Source organism: Setaria viridis, chromosome 2 (genome assembly GCF_005286985.2).
Source record: "Setaria viridis chromosome 2, Setaria_viridis_v4.0, whole genome shotgun sequence".
Classification (NCBI taxonomy): domain Eukaryota; kingdom Viridiplantae; phylum Streptophyta; class Magnoliopsida; order Poales; family Poaceae; genus Setaria; species Setaria viridis.
In genome coordinates, this window is record NC_048264.2 from 1,082,602 (window position 1) to 1,101,460 (window position 18,859).

At 50.5% G+C, this 18,859-nt stretch overlaps 2 protein-coding genes across 2 annotated transcripts; both read left to right on the top strand.

Annotated features, from left to right (window-relative positions):
* Positions 1 to 1,008: 1,008 nt before the first annotated feature.
* LOC117846025 (F-box/FBD/LRR-repeat protein At1g13570) lies at positions 1,009 to 2,579 on the top strand. Its single transcript, XM_072291721.1, has 2 exons — positions 1,009 to 2,219; positions 2,320 to 2,579. The coding sequence occupies exons 1-2, from the start codon at positions 1,308 to 1,310 to the stop codon at positions 2,485 to 2,487; spliced, it is 1,080 nt and encodes a 359-aa protein (XP_072147822.1). The 5' UTR covers positions 1,009 to 1,307; the 3' UTR covers positions 2,488 to 2,579.
* A 13,157-nt stretch (positions 2,580 to 15,736) lies between these two features.
* Positions 15,737 to 17,417, top strand: LOC117842642 (F-box/LRR-repeat protein At3g03360-like). Its single transcript, XM_072291722.1, has 3 exons — positions 15,737 to 16,671; positions 16,781 to 16,881; positions 16,979 to 17,417. Exons 1-3 carry the CDS (start codon positions 15,793 to 15,795, stop codon positions 17,382 to 17,384), a joined length of 1,386 nt encoding a protein of 461 aa, XP_072147823.1. The 5' UTR covers positions 15,737 to 15,792; the 3' UTR covers positions 17,385 to 17,417.
* Positions 17,418 to 18,859: the final 1,442 nt, after the last annotated feature.

Genomic DNA, 18,859 nt, shown 5'->3' on the forward strand with positions numbered 1-18,859 from the left:
CCCTGCCGATGCCGTACGACCGCTTGCCGTGCTCCTCTTGGCTGCCGCACTCCTCCCCGCCACCGTGCACTCTCCCGACTGCACGCTCCTCCCGACCGCACTCCTCCCGGCCGCGCTCCTCCTAGCCGCGTGCACTGCCCGACCGCACTCCTTCCAGCCACTACACGCTCTCTCGACCTTCGCGCTTCTCTCTCAGCCAGCGCTCCTCTGTTGCCCGCGCCGGGTGCCCGGCCTCTCACCCATCGAGAGTCCGTTGGCAGCCAGGGTGCACCTAGAGGATGAGCTCGTCGGCGACACACGTAAGGAAGACATCCACAGTGAGCTGCCACTCATCGATAGATGGCCGCAAGCCACTGCTGCCTGGGCCTGTCAGTCCCCCCGCTGGGTAGCAAGGCACAACCACCGCCAGCACACCGGCCCTTGCCAGGCCCATCCCCGTGACGCCCACGGCCATCCACGCCGTCCTCACTTCTCGCTCTGCCGCCCGCTCTCCTCTAGCGTCGCTGGCGAGGCATCATTCTTTGCGTCACACCCGCGGTCGCTCTCCTCCTTGTCGGCGGGCCGTCGCCGGCCGCCACCCTTCGTCATCGACGGATCCACCCTCGGGGCCACTGGATTCGCACTCGCCTGTGCTGGATCCGGCCGCCCATGCCGGCGCCGCCATGGCCTGTCCTCTCCGTTGATCGGGCGTCCACGTTTGCCTGAACCCGAGGGGGGGGGGGGAGAGCCGCCCAGCCACCGCTATCATTGCGGCTACTCGGACTTCCGACGGACGGCTTAGACGGCAGCACGGCGAAGGGAGGAGGGAGAGGAGTGGAAGGCGGCTGTAGCCCCCCCCCCCCCCCCCCCCCCCCCCCCCCCCCCCCCCCCCCCCCCCCGTCGCCCACGCAGGGGGAGAGGCTCAGGTTTGGACAATTGCTTGAACTGCTATTGATGCAAAATGTACTGAGCATTGCAATTAGGCAATATAAGTTGCATACTAGAAATTTTGAGCATATTCTATATGATTCGTGGATGTAATTTCCATCTCAGGTTTTGGTCCCCCAATTGCCATTGTGTCTTTTCTTTGTCGTGCACGATTTCCTCAACGAACCATGCCCATGTCCATGTCATCATGTTATACATGTAACAGGGCCCACGTGTACTAGTATTTATTAGTTTATCACCCAAAACAGGAGAAAAAAAGAAAAGAACCATCGAGCAATCCCGATCTCGGCATCGGCCGCCAACGCCGCCATCTTCCCAATCCCGCCCGCGCCGGCGCCCGGCGCACCTTTTGTATCCCTCAATCCCACCGTCCGTCCGCCATGGGGACGATCGCCGGAGACGAGTGGACGAGAAGACTGGAAGACGAGGAAGACGAGGAGCTCGTCGACCGCATCAGCGGCCTCCCCGACGCCGTCCTCGGCGACATCGTCACGCTCCTCCCCACCAGGGACGGCGCCCGCACGCAGGTGCTCTCCTCCCGCTGGCGCCACGTCTGGCGCTCCGCTCCTCTCAACTTCGACTCCAACGCCGACAGCCCCCGCACCATCCGCGGCAACGTCCGCGACAGCGAGATCTCGCGCGCCCTCTCCGCGCATCAGGGCCCCGGCCGCCGCTTCCGCCACGAATTCCCGTACGTCGACACGGGAACCCGCTCCGCCGCGAAGCTGGACTGCTGGCTCCGGTACCCCGCCCTTGACAACCTCCAGGAGCTCGTGTTCCACTACGGGATCAGGTTCCCGCGTGGATGGAGTTCTCTGCCGCCGCCGCCGCCGCTGCCGGAATCGGTGCGCCGCTTCTCTCCGACTCTTCGCGTCGCCAGCTTCGGCGGCTGCGCCTTCCCGGAGGTAAACGCCGCCAGCGCGCCGCTCCACTTGCCGGTTCTCAAGCAGCTGAGCCTTACGCATGCCACGATCTCGGAGAAGTCTCTGCTTGCCTTGCTCGCCGGCTGCCCTGTCCTGCAGAGCTTGCTGCTGTCTTACAACAGTGGCTGCTCTCGAGTCCGAATTGCGTCTCGCACTCTTACCAGCATTGGTGTGAACCCAGGTCGGGGAGACTCCAGATTGCAACACCTCATCCTGGAGGATGCTCCCTGTCTAGAAAGATTGCTGGTTTTTTCATCCGGGACTCGCAAGATAATGGACATCTCGGTTATCTCGGCTCCAAAGTTGGATATTTTGGGGCCACTCTCTGATGACTTCTCCAGAGTCGAGTTTGGCTCCACAGTTTTTCAGGTATATATATCTGCAACCTTCCCACCTTCATGAGGAATACCAAAAACCCCTTACTGATCATGATGTTAACCCCGGCCTTTGCATTCTGTGCTTAACTCAGGGATCACTTGTTAGCATCGTAACGGTGGTGCCCAGCGTGAAGATTTTAGCTTTAGTGAATGGGCATCCTAGTATGGATGTGGTTATTGGCTTTCTGCAATGCTTTCCTTGCTTGGAGAAGTTGTACATCAAGGTGACTAAACCTATCTACCTCGCAATTGGGTGTTAATTCTTTTGTCACTTGCTATTGCTTCTTCGGTACTTGTTCTAAAGCTGCTACCTTGTCACTGTGTTTATGTTCGTTTTGCTTTTCCAGACAAAATTCGCGGGGTACTACGAAAATGGGTGGCGCGATGAATACCACAATCTTGTCAGTACCCTTGATATTCGCGTGAAGAAAGTTGTTTTGTTGAACTATCGAGGCGACAAATCCCATGTTAACTTTGCTAAGCTCTTTGTACTGAATGCAAGAGTGCTAGAGTCAATGGTTCTTGAGTTAGTAGAAGGGATAGTGCCTAGCACTGAGTGGATTGAGAGACAGCATAAGCGTCTACATACTAAAAATAAGGCTTCTACGAGTGCGCAGTTTGATTTTGTGGGTCATGATGTCCGATCTGGGCTGTTTGGCAATGTGAATGAAGCACCAGCACATGTTGGCTATGTGAATGAAGCACAAGCACATGATTTGTCAACAGCCGACCCCTTTGTAAGGTTTCGTGACTGGCCCTGCTAGGCTACCCAGTTTCTGCGGAACTTGATTATTAGTCTATTGTTTGCAGCGTTTTGGCATCTCCGTTCCTAGAATATTGTAATTTGTAAACAGACAAGTGATATATTCTGTTTTAACCAGAGGAGCTAGTTGGGGTGTCCATTGTGATTTTTCCATCTGGTTATCATTGAAATGATTGCGCATATTATATATGCTATGTTATGCAAAAAGGAAACCTCTTTGGTCAGTTGGTGAGAACATGACGGAATTATATGTTATGTAGAAGCTAATCCTGTTCCACGCACTGCGGCCAACTTGACCATTTGTGGAACTTTTGTGATGACCTGCGTCCAGTTTACTTTCTTTACCAGTACCACAGATGTAATGTAAGCAATCTTGCTTATTTCTTTTAACTCTACCTCTCACAACTCATTTACCTTGTTTGCAAATGCCCATGCGTTGGTTATGTACTGAGGATATAAATTGATTTCAACCTATATGCTACAATTGGCAAATGTTTTCTTTGTTTTTCCTTCTCCATCTTTGCTCATGCATGTGTCTTTGAGAGAGAAGTAGTGAGGAAATCACAGATGAGATAATTCTCCAATCTTGTGGTATGTTACAAAGTCCAGACCCAGTGATTATCTGTTTTGAGGTGGAATTAGGGAAACTTTATTTGCAGGGCGATTATCTGGGAATTTTCTGCAGTGGAACTTGAATTTTAACTGATTGTAAATGTAAGCTGCATACAACTTCAACGCTAAGCTGAACCTAGATGGACATGTTTCGGACATGTGCCCTGCTTCTCTGTGGTTCATCTTTCACCATGACCTGATGCTGATGGTGTGGCTCAAGCAGTAGTTTCAGCATTTCCATGCATCCTTGAAACTGAAACGTACTTATATTTGGGTAATGGTTCATTTTGAGCGAACAAGTTTGCATGCATGCATTGGTTGTTCAGCTGGTTGTTTCTCTGTAGAAGATGAAAAAAAAAGAAGAAATTCCTGCTGTAAAGGTGTAAAAAAAGAAATTCCTGCTGTGGGCTAGCAGGCTACAACTGAACTGAGGACCAGGGTGACTGCTGCGTATGGAGGGTTTCTGAACAAGTTAACTCTGAACAATGAGCTATCAATATTTTGAGCCAACTCGATGGTTCTTGATGTCGTGTTGATCCCTGGTGCAGTCATTTTTGTTTTCACGTCACACACTCAATCGGGATACAAAAGATTGAGTTTTTTTATATTAAGGATAAAATCCGGCCTACTATATCCACATGGTGGACATATACAGCCAAAGGTTACAAGAGTTCTTAGACTCTAATCCTCAACACTGAGGAACTCAAAACACAAGAAAGATAACTCTAAGACAAAGAAAATAATTAGAAGACTAAGCTTCATTCTTCTTCTTCTTCGTCCATGCTTCGTTCATGTGTTGTCTTCATGCATCGCGAAGCCATCACATCTTTCATCTGCTTAGAAACTTGATGTTGGGCTTGGAATACTTGTTTTCTATCACTCGCATAACAGACTCCGTCTTAGATAATGAAGGTCAGGCCAAAGGACTTCCAAGGCGACGCCTCCAAGAAGGATACGATGTCGAGGACGGCATTGCCACCCATCCGACAAGCCGGAGTAAGGTTTTCACATAGAAGACCATTGACCTTACAGAGAGCATCACAACAAACACCTCCACGGAGGGAAATAATGCCCAATCGACGCCGTCATTGCTGACACTGACATCAATCGAGTAAAGCTTTCGCCCGTAACTCCTGCACGACCACATCATCATCCCAACAAGAAATATGCAACGCTCTTGTGGCCAAACCTGCTAGGCAGCCCCGCATAGTGGAGCTGACACCACCAGGATGCACTGAAGATGCCAAGCCTGCTGGCTGTCCCCCCACTCACCGACGGGAAACCGAGGCAAGAGGAGCGCCATCCACCCGCCGAGGACCCGACCGCCGGGGCGGTCAGGTCATTTGGGGTAGCAAGGCGACAGAGGGTCCGAGGGGCACGGCCGCACGGCTCCAATCGACCCACCCCTAGGCAGTGATGCTACAACGGCGCATCCCGCCTACCGCCCGATACGGACACTGTGGCGAAGGGAGGAGGAGATCCAGGTCGCGTCCGCCGCCGTCGTTACGGATCCAAGCACCGTGACCACCCGCTGTGCGCTGTCCTTCGCCCGGATGCCACATCCGCCGCCGGCACGATCCGTCGCCGCGGGGCAAGTCTCCTCCAGATCCGGCCGTGACCGGCCAAGATTGGCGCGCCACCATCTTCTCTAAGCGAGGGCTGCTGCCGCCACCTTGTGTGCGCGGGCAAAACTGGCGAGAAGCAAAGGGAATGCCTCGCTGCCACCTTCCTCGCCGTCACATGAGCTTTTGGCGTTGGCTCCAGCGACGGCGTCGCAGGGGAGGGGTGGCGTGGGTCTCTGGCGGCGGCAGCGGCGCTAGGGTTCCGCCCGTGTTGCCCGAGAGGGGCGACGCGGGGGACAAAAGATTCAGTTGAGAGCCAAGATCAAAAGCTTCAGTCAAGATTCAAAATCTTTTGTGTTTGAGATCAAGGGCTTTCCAAAATTTCTACCTAAAACCCTTCAAGAGTCCAAGGAACTCCCAACGTGGAATTTGGAAGCCAACTGGTTATAAAATCTTCTCTTTCTCTGCGTCAATCTCAACCGACGCCATTATAAAAAAAAGGTAATCTTCAACCAACGCAAAACCCCAATCGCCGTCCTCGCCGGCGGCGCACCTTCCCGATTCCCCAATCCCCACCGGCGCCGGCGTCTCCGCCATGGAGACAGTCGCCAGGAGCAAGCGGAGAAGTCTGGAAGAGGAGGAAATGGAAGAGAAAGAGCCCACCGACCGCATCAGCCGCCTCCCCGACGCCGTCCTCGGCGACATCGTCACGCTCCTCCCCAGCAGGGACGGCGCCCGCACGCAGGTGCTCTCCTCCCGGTGGCGCCACATCTGGCGCTCCGCCCCTCTCAACCTCGACCTCGTCCGGTTCACCTCCTTCAAGTACTACGGCAGGTGCGTGCGCGAGATCTTAACCGCCAGCGAGATCACGTCGATCCTCTCCGCGCATCGGGGCCCCGGCCGCCGCTTCTGCACCAAATTGCAGAACCTCGACCTACACGGCGGCCGCCCCGCCGCGGTCCTCGATGGCTGGCTCCGGTCCCCCGCCCTCGACAACCTCGAGGAGCTCGAGTTCCACTACGGATATAGGTATCCTCGTGGATTCAGTCCCCTGCCGGCATCGGTGCAACGCTTCCCTTCGACTCTTCGCGTTGCCAAGTTTGCCGGCTGCAGCTTCCCGGAGGGAAACGCCGGCGCTCTGCACTTGCCAGTTCTCAAGCAGCTGAGCCTTATGCACGCCACGATCTCGGAGAGCTCTCTGCAGGCATTGCTCGCCGGCTGCCCTGCCCTGCAGAGCTTGCTGCTGTCTGACAACAGCGGCTACTCTCGAGTCCGAATCATGTCTCGCACTCTTTTAAGCATTGGTGTGTTCCCGGGCCCACCCGATGACTGGTTGCAACGTCTCACTGGTGGCAGATTGCAACATCTCATCCTGGAGGACGCTCCCTGTCTAGAAAGATTGCTTATTTTTCCTTCTGCATTTGGGTATGCCAAGATGATGGACATCTCGGTTATTTCGGCTCCAAAATTGAATATTTTGGGGCCAATCTCTGATGACCTCTCCACGGTTGAGTTTGGCACCACAGTTTTTCAGGTTTATCTGCCTCCTTCTCATTCTCACTTTCATCTTCATGAGGAATGCCAAAACCCCTTACTGATTATAGTGTTACCCTTTGCATTCTGTGCTTAACTCAGCGACCGCACCTTGTTAGCTTCATGACAGTGGCACCGAGTGTGAAGATTTTAGCTTTACTGAATATGCAAATTAGTTTGGATGTGGTTATTAACTTTATGAAATGCTTTCCCTGCTTGGAGAAGTTGTACATCAAGGTGACTAAACCTACTTCACAATTGGTGTTAATTCTTTTTGTCACTAGCAGTTGCATCCATACTTGTTCTAAAGCTACCTTGTAACCATGTTTATGTTAATTTCCTTTTCCAGATAGTATTGGCGGGGTGCAAAAATTGGTGGAGCCCTGAATACCAGAATTTTGTCAGGACCCATGATATTCGCCTGAAGAAAGTTGTGTTGTTAAACTATCGAGGCAACAGTTCCCATGTTAACTTTGCCAAGTTCTTTGTACTGAATGCAAATGTGCTAGAATCAATGGTTCTTGAGTTAGAAGAAGGAATAACGCTTAGCACTGAGTGGATTGAGAAACAGCATGAGCATCTACATACAAATTATAGGGCTTCTAGTGGTGCACAGTTTGATTTTGTGTATCATGAAGGTCGATCTGGGCTGATTGCCCGTGTGGATGAAGCACAAGCACATGATTTGTCAACAGCCGACCCCTTTGTAGGGTTTCGTGCCTGGTCCAATATTTAGGCTGCACCGTTTTGATGGAATTTGATTAGTCACATGTCTGCAGCATTTTGATATTTGGTGTCTCTGTTATAACCAGAGAAGAGCAAGTGCGCCAGAGCACTAGACGCATAGCCCCAGCCGCACCCCCCCCCCCCCCCCCCCCCCCCCCCCCCCCCGCCGCGTTGGAGCTGTCGTTGCTCCTGCCAGCGGCCGGTCAGCAAGCGGGAGCTGCAAGGTGAGACGGACGTTGTCGAGGAAAGCAGCAGTTTTCGCCCTGCCCACCACGGAGGAGCTTGGTGGCAGTGGTGAAGCCATAGGTTAGCTAGGTCGGGCCGGCGTGACCGGGGTGTCGGTGCTGCAGGTGGCCGCCGGTGAGCTATTCGCGTGCATCTCGTCCGGTGGGCATGCCATGATCATGGGTGCGTCGCACGGTGGACATGGCATGGCACCGGCAGGACGCACACGTTTGGAGTAGGTTCGTAGGATAGGCGAACGTTGAACGTTTTGCAGGTCCCTATCGTCAAGGCCGCCTAGGCTGTTGGAGCAGCTTGATGGTGCGGAGGGGACAGGTGCTGTGCAGAGGTAGCTTGTAGCTTCAAGCAACATAGGGTCTTCCGGGCGTGTGAGTGGATAGAGCTGCTGCGGCAGGAGCAGCTCCGGTTCAAGTTCGGGGCGAACTAGTGTAGGCGCTCGTGACCCCTGGCTCAGCTTTTCACCCACATGTTGTTGACACTGTAGTGGCGTCATGCTGCCAGGGTATGGGCGCGCCGCGTGCGGGCCGTCCACCCTACCGTCCATCACCGTCACTGGACGCTGTGCTGACCGGTCACTCCCGGGCGGGAGCAGAGACACATTGATCATTGGACTGTAGTTCGAAACGTTTGACCTGGTCGCCGCAGCCGTGAGCGGCGCCGCCGCCGTCGGCGAACTTGCGCAGTGCCCGGGTCGATCTTGCTTGAGGTGAAGGGGTGGGAAATCACTGTTCTTGAACGGGGAGGGAACCACACACGCCCGCAGCGCCGTGCACGACGGCGGCGGCATGGCAGAAACCCTCCTGGAACTTGTTCCGGCCGCCGTGTCGCCATCAGGGGGGTAGGAGCTACCATCTTCAAACCCAGGCCTGGTTTAGAACCCATGCATTCTTGGCCCGTACCCTCGGGAGCTGGTGTAGTCGCGGTCGGGATCTCCGTCGTGGCCGGAGTCGCCGTCGTTCGACGGCGGCGACGAGGAAGGGGCCGGTCGGCGTGCGCGATCGGAAATCAGCGACATGCCGAAGCCGAATGATCACATCGTAGGTTAACCCTTTCTTCTGCCGTAGGTATGGCGGCAAGTTACACCAAATCCGCTACATCTCCGGATCATCGTAGGTAACTTGCTGCTCGTGCTCCTCAATCCAGAGCTTGCACCTCCTTGGAACGCAGCCCGGATCGTCGATCCACGCCTGGACCTTCATCCTCCTCAAGTCGACGCCGTCGTTGATCACCGGATCAATGTGCTCCACCCAGCAGGAGGGCGAGAGGATCTTCCTGGCCATACGTATGTTCCAGGCGTGCGCCGGAACGCCATCCAGCTCCAGGGCGACGCGGAAGAACAGGGTGTGTGTGTCCGCCCGCACCAGCCGTGTCCAAGGCCGAAGAGAGAAACAGAGCTCACCGACGGGCACAGAACCGGCAGCCATGGCCGCGTCTCACGCTCGCTGTGTCGTGAAGGACACGAGGAAGCTTTTGGGCCAAAACTGGCGGACCAGGAAGTTGTCCGCGCCTGCAACCGGCAACTCCGCGATGGCACGACGCATCCCGTCGATCGGCATGTCGGATGGCGCGCCAGGGCCCGTAGCGAGCAGCGAGAACCACAGGCGCTCATCCGCATCCATGGCGGCATCCCGGGCAAGGAAGCACGTTACCTCCGCAGGACAGCTGTCCGGGTGACCTGGCGGCATGTCCTCGTCGAATAGGGCGTTCGCAAGGTCACGGTCATCTCCCGCAGAGCTGCCGGAACCCGACGGCCCCTCCCGTAGGGACGGCCGTGGCAAGTTCTGACGCTGGGGTGGCGGGTTCTGACCGTAGCGCGGTGGCTGCGTAGAGCCCCCCGACGCAGGCCGAGTAGTGGGGTGCACGGCGTTCTCCGGCGGCAAACGTTCCCGAGCGACGCGGTCAGAGCTGGACGCCAGAGGTGACAGTGTGCGGGCAGGAGCGTCGCAGTCGTGTGGCATCAGCGGAGAGTCGCGGTGAGCCCGCACGAAACGGCATCCCCCACCATCGCCCGAGGAGACAGAGCTAACCGGCCCGCGAGATCTTAACCGCCCGCGAGATCACGTGGATCCTCTCGGCGCAACGGGGCCCCGGCCGCCGCTTCTGCACCGAATTGCAGTACCTCGACCTACACGATGGCCGCCCCGCCGCGATCCTCGACGGCTGGCTCCGGTCCCCCGCCCTCGACAACCTCGAGGAGCTCGAGTTCCACTACGGATTCAGTCCCCTGCCACCGCCGCCGCAGCTGCCGGCATCGGTGCAACGCTTCTCTTCGACTCTTCGCGTTGCCAAGTTCGCCGGCTGCAGCTTCCCGGAGGGAAACGCCGGCGCTCTGCACTTGCCGGTTCTCAAGCAGCTGAGCCTTGTGCACGCCACGATCTCGGAGAGCTCTCTGCAGGCCTTGCTCGCCGGCTGCCCTGCCCTGCAGAGCTTGCTGCTGTCTTACAACAGCGGCTACTCTCGAGCCCGAATCGTGTCTCGCACTCTTTTATGCATTGGTGTGAGCCCGGGTCGGGGAGACTACAGATTGCTCATCCTGGTGGACGCTCCCTGTCTAGAGAGATTGCTTATTTTTCCTGATGCCCAGATGATGGACATCTCGGTTATTTCGGCTCCAAAATTGAATATTTTGGGGCCACTCTCTGATGACCTCTACACGGTTGAGTTTGGCACCACAGTTTTTCAGGTTTATCTGCCACTTTCTCACTTTCACCTTCATGAGGAATGCCAAAACCCCTTACTGATCATGGTGTTACATATTGCATTCTGTGCTTAACTCAGGGACCGCGACTTGTTAGCTTCATGACGGTGGCACCCAGAGTGAAGATTTTAGCTTTACTGAATAAGCAAATTAGTTTGGATGTGATTATTAACTTTATGAAATGCTTTCCCTGCTTGGAGAAGTTGTACATTGAGGTGACTAAGGGGGTGTTTGGATCTTTAGTCCGGACTAAAATTTATGTCACATCAAATATTCGGAGGCTAATTAGGAGGACCAAACATGAGCTAATTATAAAACTAATTACACAGATGGAGGCTAATTCCCAAGATGAATCTATTAAGCCTATCAATCAATCCATCATTAGCACATGTTTACTGTAGCACCACATTGTCAAATCATGGACTAATTAGGCTTAATAGATTCATCTCGCAAATTAGCCTCCATATGTGCAATTGATTTTGTAATTAGTCTATGTTTAATACTCTTAATTAGTATCTAAACATTTGATGTGACAAGAATTTTAGGAGCTCCTAAAGAAACAAACGGGGCCTAAACCTGCCTCACAATTGGGTGTTAATTCTTTTGTCACTTGCAATTGCATCCATACTTGTTCTAAAAGATAGCTTAACCATGTTTATGTTCAATTTCCTTTTCCAGATAGTATTGGCGGGGTACAAAAATGGATGGAGCCGTGAATACCAGAATTTTGTGAGGACCCATGATATTCGCCTGAAGAAAGTTGTGTTGTTAAACTATCGAGGCAACAATTCCCATGTTAACTTTGCCAAGTTCTTTGTACTGAATGCAAAAATTCTAGAATCAATGGTTCTTGAGTTAAAAAAGGAATAACGCTTAGCACTGAGTGGATTGAGAAACAGCACGAGCGTCTACATACAAAAAATAGGGCTTCTAGGGGTGCACAATTTGATTTTGCGTATCATGAAGGTCGATCTGGGCTGATTGACCCTGTGATGGATGAAGCACAAGCACATGATTTGTCAACAGCCGACCCCTTTAATTTGTAGGGTTTCGTGCCTGGTCCAATATTTAGGCTACACCATTTTGATGGAACTTGATTAGTCACTTATCTGCAGCATTTTGATATTTAGTGTCTCTGTTCCTAAAATATTGTAATTTGTCATCAGACTGAGAGAAGAGCTAGTTGGGGGTGGTGTCCAGCATCTGTGATTTCTCCACATGGTTATCATTGAAATAATTGCACATATCACATTTGCGTCAAGCATGTTGCTTTCTAATCCCTTTGGCATCCATGCAAAATAAATCTCTCTAGTGAGAACATGAGGATAGATATTATATGTTATGTAGAAGCTAATCTTGTTTCTTACATTTTACCAACTTGACCATTTGTGGAACTTTTGTGGTAACCTGTGTCAAGATTACTTGCTTCACCACCCAGATGTAATGTAAGCAATCTCACTTAATTCTACAATTTGTTTTAACCCTACCTCTCATTAACTCATTTACCATGTTTTTGTAATTGGCCTGTGTCGGTTATATATTGGTGCTATGCATTGATTTCAACCTATGCTACAGTTGATTTCACAGGTTCTCTTTGTTTTCCCTACAGGTTTGTGCATGCATGTCTTTGCAAGAGAAGTAGTGAGGCATGACTTTGTTTTTTTTCTTTGTTGAGGGGGTGAGGAAAGCTCACAGGTGAGGTAATTCTCTGATCTTGTAATTATTAGGAAGTATACGTGTGTATTAAGAACTATTTATTCTTTCCATGTACACCTGATTGTATTCCTTGTACTTCAAGTCACATTGGCTATATATATAGAGGTCAACCCCCCCTCGTTAGGGCTTGTGGTGTTTCCCATCTATCTCTCTACAGTAATGGTATATTAGTCTGTATCCACCCCTTAGTTATCTGATCTGTTTTGAGGTGGAACTTGGGCAATCTTTGCAGGGTAATTATTTATGAGTTTTCTGCAATGTTTTTAAATTTAGATTGTTGGTTTACAGGGTTAGTTTAATTTGTTTTTTTGTCGAACGGGAAGGAGAGAGCTATGCATCATTATTTTAAGAAGAAATAAATATAGAACCAAAGTACATGTTACTACACAGCGCATCAACCATTTAAAAGTGGAAGCAATAGGAATAAAAAAAAGTTGGTTTATTTCATTTTTTTCATTGCATAAATAAATTGATGCGGCATGTGTGTTAAGTTTGTTCTTGTAACTCCACTTATGCTTTTTTACGTTATACCATGGTGCATGAAATTGGAGACTTGTAATTTTCTCCTCCCTGCAAATAGTTTTAGCGTGTCTAAGAGGTCCTGTTCTATCATTAACGGTTAGAGTATAGATTGATTGTAATTCCGGGATAATGTTCCTTATCTTTAGGAGGGTTACTTGCCCTCCAAGCCATGTCCTCGTATATAACGTATTATACAAAATCTTACATTAACATATGATTAGCCAATTGCATGTATGCGTCTCAATCCACTAGTGCTGCAAAACAAATTAAGGCATAAAGTCAACAATGTAATTTCATGCCATTCTTTTTATTTGATGCAAAAAATGCTGGAGCCAATAGGATTTGAGGGTGGAATCCACATTGAGAATAAAGAAATTGTTGCAGAGCAGCGTAGTTTGCTTCAGCTTGAAAAGGGGGTTTTGGTTCATGTCAACTTAAATGCTGCCCGTGGAGTTGATTAGGGATTGATCAGAAACTTTAACCTCCAAATTGGAAAAATACAACTCTTAGTTTTGAGTTGCAGCTTAAGCATATCATAAAGCCCTAAAAAAATTTTGCCCTAAAAAAAGCAAAGATCAACATTTTTGAGGTTTTCAACTTGGAACAGCTGATATGGCCTTTTTAGCTTGTTAGTGGCTACTAGGCTAGGTGGCATTATTTGGGCTTGTATCTTGGCCACTGACCAGTGAACTCCGTGACTAGGCTGGGATGCTGTTATCTGACTATCTGAGAAGTCATGAAAAATTCTTCCTTGTTTGATTTTCTCCATGTGTTCCTACAATATTGTTGAGCAATGACCATTGAGCACACTCAATCTTCACCCTTTTCTAATATGTTTGTAATATAAATTCGCATTTCTTGGCACGTCACTGGCAAACGTGCTTGGTGTTTTTGATTCATGCTGATATATTCATGGTAAATCATGCGATTCAACGTGGTGCTCATTGTAAATTGAACTAGTTGGCGTTGGTTCAGTAACAATTTTTTTAGATAATTAACATAGGCTTGTTATAAGAAATCTTAGCTACCTTGTTAACCTTTTACAATCATTGCATCCATGCTAACAGCAATGGACAGCTTATATAGCTAGGCTACAACCACCATGTAAAAATAAGATATTTTCTGTATGTTTCCACTTTCCAAGTGTACGTCTAGATGATGCTTGTTTTTGAGGATAGCCATGAAAAATTCTCGCTGAACTTTGGCCCTGTCCCAGCAAAAGCCGTGATCTGTGACTGTGAGCACACCCAATCTTCAGTTCTTCACCCTCTTCTAATACATCTTGGCCAGACAATGAGATTCAAAGTATTCCATTTTAGATGGATATAAGAAATCCCAGTTAGCTTGTTAGTGACCACTCCTTTTCTATGGTGACATATATGGCCTTGTTTTGTATGGTGGCTTCCTAGGGACATGCAGGATTACAATGCTTGATGGAAGACATGACAATGCTTTAGAAATTTCATTTCGTAGCAAAAATGTTATTACGACGGCAGAGCCATTAGAAAAATAGAGATTACACCTGATTGGGTTTTACACCTGATCCGGTGCTCTCTCTAAATGGGCTGACTTGTGATCGGGGTAGTTTTTTATATGGTCATCATCGTAATCGGCTCAGCACTAAGTAGAGAACTCGCCTTCAGTCCCGGTTCGTAGGAAGCAAATCTCCTGAAAAACCATCCGAGATAAAACAATTGAGATAAAAGAGGGACCTTTTGTCCCGAGTCACTCAACAGGGACTAAAGATCCCTTTTATCCCGGTTGGTATACCAACCGGGGTAAAAGAGTTTTCTAAAAAAATAAAAAAAGCACCGGCGGGCGGAGGCCCGCCTCGGCTCCCACGCCACTGGCCTCCGTGCGTCGCCGCCGAGCCACCGCATCCCGCCACCACCCGCACCCTGCACTGGCGCGCCTGCTCCGGCCTCGCTCGCTCGCGCCGGTGCGCCTGCTCCGGCCCCGCCGCCTCCTGCTCCGCTTCGCGCCGCCGCCTCCTCCACCACATCCACCCGCCGCTCCTTGCCCGCCGCCGCCGCCTGCAAAAACTCACCACAACAACACTAATACTGCACCGAGCTCACCGCCACCGCACCTCTTACTGCTGCTCCTCAAGCGTCGCCGCCGCCTGCAACAAAAAACTGCAAGAACTCACCACAACTACACTGACTTGGCCACCGAGCTCGCTGCCGGCCGGCCACCTCTTATTCCGCTGCCCTGCACCTCGCCCCGCTGCTGTTCCTCACTGGCAATAAGGGGCGAGCAGAGGGGGAAGGAGAGGGCAGCAGAGGGGGTGGCGGCACCGGGAGGGAGGGGAGGGGCGGCGCCGGGAGTGAGGGGAGGGGGCGGCAGCGCCGGCCGGTAGGGAGGCTAGGGAGAAGTGGCGGCGCCAGTGAAGCCTGCCAGTAAGCGCGCGTGAGAGAGGAAGAAAGAGATAAGGAAGGAAGAGATAAGGAAGCCTAGAGGGGAATTGGAGGGTTATTAAGAGAGAGGGGAATTGGAGGGGGCACACGAAAAACGAGGGTAGGGACTTTTTATCCCGGTTGGAAACACCAACCAGGATAAAAGGGGGCCCTTTAGTCTCGGTTGTTATTTCCAACTGGGATAAAAGGCCCCTCCAGACCACTAGTCTTTACAACCGGGATTAAACGGGTTCTTTAGTCCCGGTTGGTGAGCCCCCCACCAGTGGGGGGTGGTTTAGTTCCGGTTAGTGAATCATTTATTCCGGATCAACTTTAAATCGGGATAAAAGGGGTGGATGAAAATGTGAGTTACTAGTGCAGGTTACGGCATGGTCCTTTAAAGATGAAGTCGAGGCATGATTAGAGCTTATTCTTAATGGTAATGAATGCCTCCGGAATGTTGTTCCCACTGATTTTTTTAAAAAAGATGCATTTTATTTTGCATGGACAAAGAAAAAGTACTTATAATTGAGCATAGAAAAAAAATCCATCGGGGCTCTGTGCGGTGTGGGTCTACACTTCTACTTCGTTGAATCGGTTTAAAAGAAAGAACAGTCAAAGAAGAGAATCAGATTACAGTGGGCCAAAAAAAAAACAGACTGGGCCAAGAACATGAGTAGAAGAAGCCCATGAGCCGGCAACTATATATGGCTGGCCCGGCCGGGGAGGATCGCAGTGCTCCACGTCTCGATCTCGCCGTTCCGATTCCTGATGGCTACCGGCCGCCGCGCCGCATGGTGATGGCCACGAGAGCCAAGAAGAGGAGGCTGGAAGAAGAAGAAAAACAGGAGCTCGTCGACGACATTATCAGCGGCCTCCCCGACGACGTCCTCGGCGACATCGTCACGCTCCTCCCCACCAGGGACGGCGCCCGCACGCAAGTCCTCTCCTCCCGGTGGCGGCACATATGGCGCTCCGCTCCCCTCAACCTCGACCTCCAAGAGCCATTGCGGTGCACCCCCGCCAGCGACATCTCCCGCGTCCTCTCCGCACACCCGGGCCCCGGCCGCCGCTTGCACGTAAGCTACCTCAGCCACTACAGATTCGACATCGATACGATGACCCTCGACGGCTGGCTCCGGTCCCCCGCCATTGACGGCCTCCGGGAGCTCGAGATCCTCCTCGGCCATTATCGCTTGCGCAGGGGGCTTATTAAGCCGCTGCCACTGCCGCCATCGGTGCTCCGCTTCTCCTCCACCCTCGCCGTCGCCAGATTCGAAGCATGCGTCCTCCCAGATTGCGGTGCTACCCACTGGCCGCATCTTAAGAAGCTGACCCTTTTCAGTGTCACGGTCTCGGAGAGCTCCCTGCACGCGTTGCTCGCCGGCTGCTCTGCCATTGAGAGCTTGCTGCTACGTGACAATAGAGGCTTCTCTCGAGTGAAAATCGTGTCCCCTAGCCTCAGGAGCATCGGTGTGAGTTCTATTCGGGGATGCGATGACGACCCTAGGTTACAACAGCTCGTCATCGAGGACGCCCCTTGCCTAGAAAGGTTACTATTTTTTGATGGACTGGATATTGGCATCTCGGTAATCTCTGCGCCAAGGCTGGACATTCTGGGGAAACTCAAGGGCGTAGGCCATATGCTTCAATTTGGCACCACGGCTCTTCAGGTATAGGGGCATAGTTATTTTTCTCACCTTCATTAATTCACGATGGATCCATGTCCCATAATTTGGCTGATCAATATTGTGTATAAATTCTATGCTTAATTTCACTCAGGGATCGACCGTTGCTAGCCTGACGACGGTGGTGCCAAGTGTGAGGGTTCTAGCTTTATCTCATATGAAACCTTGTTTGGATGTGGTTATTAACTTGATGAAGTGCTTTCCTCACTTGGAGAATTTGCACATGGAGGTGACTCGTCTCTGAACCAACTAGAGTGTGCATTTTGCGATCTTTAATTTTGGCGCTTATTAGTATTATGTCGAAAGCTAGGCTGACCAATTTTATGTTGGGTTTGCTTTTCCAGATAACAAACGATGGGGAGGAAAATGCATCGTCTGATAAGAACCAGGAACCTATTAACATCCGTCTGAGAAAGATCGTGGTAGCATACTTTCATTTTAGGAAGCTGCATATTGAATTTGCCAAGTTCTTTGTAATGAATGCAAGCGTGCTGGAGTCAATGACGCTTGAGTTAAAACATGTAAGTGTTGGCAACAACGCGTGGATTAGAAGACAATGTACGCTGCTCCAGGTCGAAAAGAGGGCTTCGAAGGGTGCACGATTTCATTTTGTATCTCGTAAGGGATCATTTAGTCTTCCTCGTGCCAAGCAAGTACATGAAATGTCAAAACACGACCCCTTTCAAAAGACTCATTAGTAGGTCTGGCAACACCAATAAGAAATATTTGGTTCCTTGCAGGAACATCCAGTGAGTTTTAGTCATTTTTCAGTGTCGTGACATTTGTTATCTCTTTCAATGGAATACTGTAATTTGTCGTCCAATTTGGTGCTATATTTCGTTATAAATGGAGAGGACCTCTTGAGATGCCCATTGTTCTTTTCCACCTGGTTGTCATTGGAATGATTTTGCAACTTGCAAATCATGTATTACTTGGTACACCTGAATACCTGATGTATCACAATCGCCAATATAGTGTTCACTTCAGTTTTTCAGCAATGTTCATAATTCATAGTTTGTTTATTCTTGAGGAATCTACTTCCAGGTTATAATACCTAAACATAGGTCTTGCTTGCGCATCAGCTGTAATATGAGCAGAGCAGAGCTGAGTTTGGTATGCCATATTCCCCTATATTCTTTATTTCAGAACTGTAATGTTGCAATCTCTTAGTTTTGAAAACTAATGTATGGGTTGAATCCTTATTGCAATCTGATAATTTCCATGCCTCCTCTCTTTTTATGACATTAAACAGGAATACCGGATCATTTAACCTTACATGTTAATGCTTAGTGCCAATCAGGCTGCATTTTTTATCAAACTGGAAAGCCGAGGAACACCTGTTGAACAGTTGAAGACTAGGATGAAGAGGAAGATGAAGACGAAGAGCACCTCGGCTGCATCAACAACCGCCTCCCTGAGGATGCCATCAGCGTCATCGTCTCAACAATCTCCCGGAGTTTGATCATTGATGTCTAGAGCTGGTGCCTCAAGTGCTTGTCAGTCAAAAGGGGAACTGGCTCTGGAAAATAGAATGAGCGTTTTGGCACGGAAGTTGTTTAGCATCAATGGGACTATAGTGCTGGATTATAGAACGGTGCCGGCGGCGAGCTACACCTGCCGCTTCTCAAACAGCTGACCCTTTCCAATGTCACCATCTCGGAGAGCTCCCTGCATTCCTGCAGATACAAAACCCATCATGGCGAAGTTACCCAAGTATCTGCTCATGCTCAGAAAGTTTCTTATCAATTTCACCAAGTATTGATGCAACTTTGTGTCAGAGAACCCCAGTGCACTATGCTTCACCCATCACCCCCCAATCAATTTATCAGGGAAATTCAATTCAGCGGCAAAGGCTGAACACTACTTGAGAAAGTGTATGGTGATGAACGACATCATTAGGCCAAAGGCCCTTCCTTCATGTAACCCAGGAGTTTCAAGCTGAAGTGGACCAAAGTGTTAGCACCTTGAACACACTCATTTCTTCAATTTGAGACCACACAGGGAAGCTGTTGACAAATGGAACTTCGGTACAACTTTGTGCGCCCATCAACATTTCTGATTAATTACTTGACAGTTACAGTACTATTATTGATTTTTGCTGTCAGGCCTTCGTTCAGTAAGCTGCCAGGGCAATAACGGAAAGAAATATATATGCACTTGAAGCTCCAGTCAT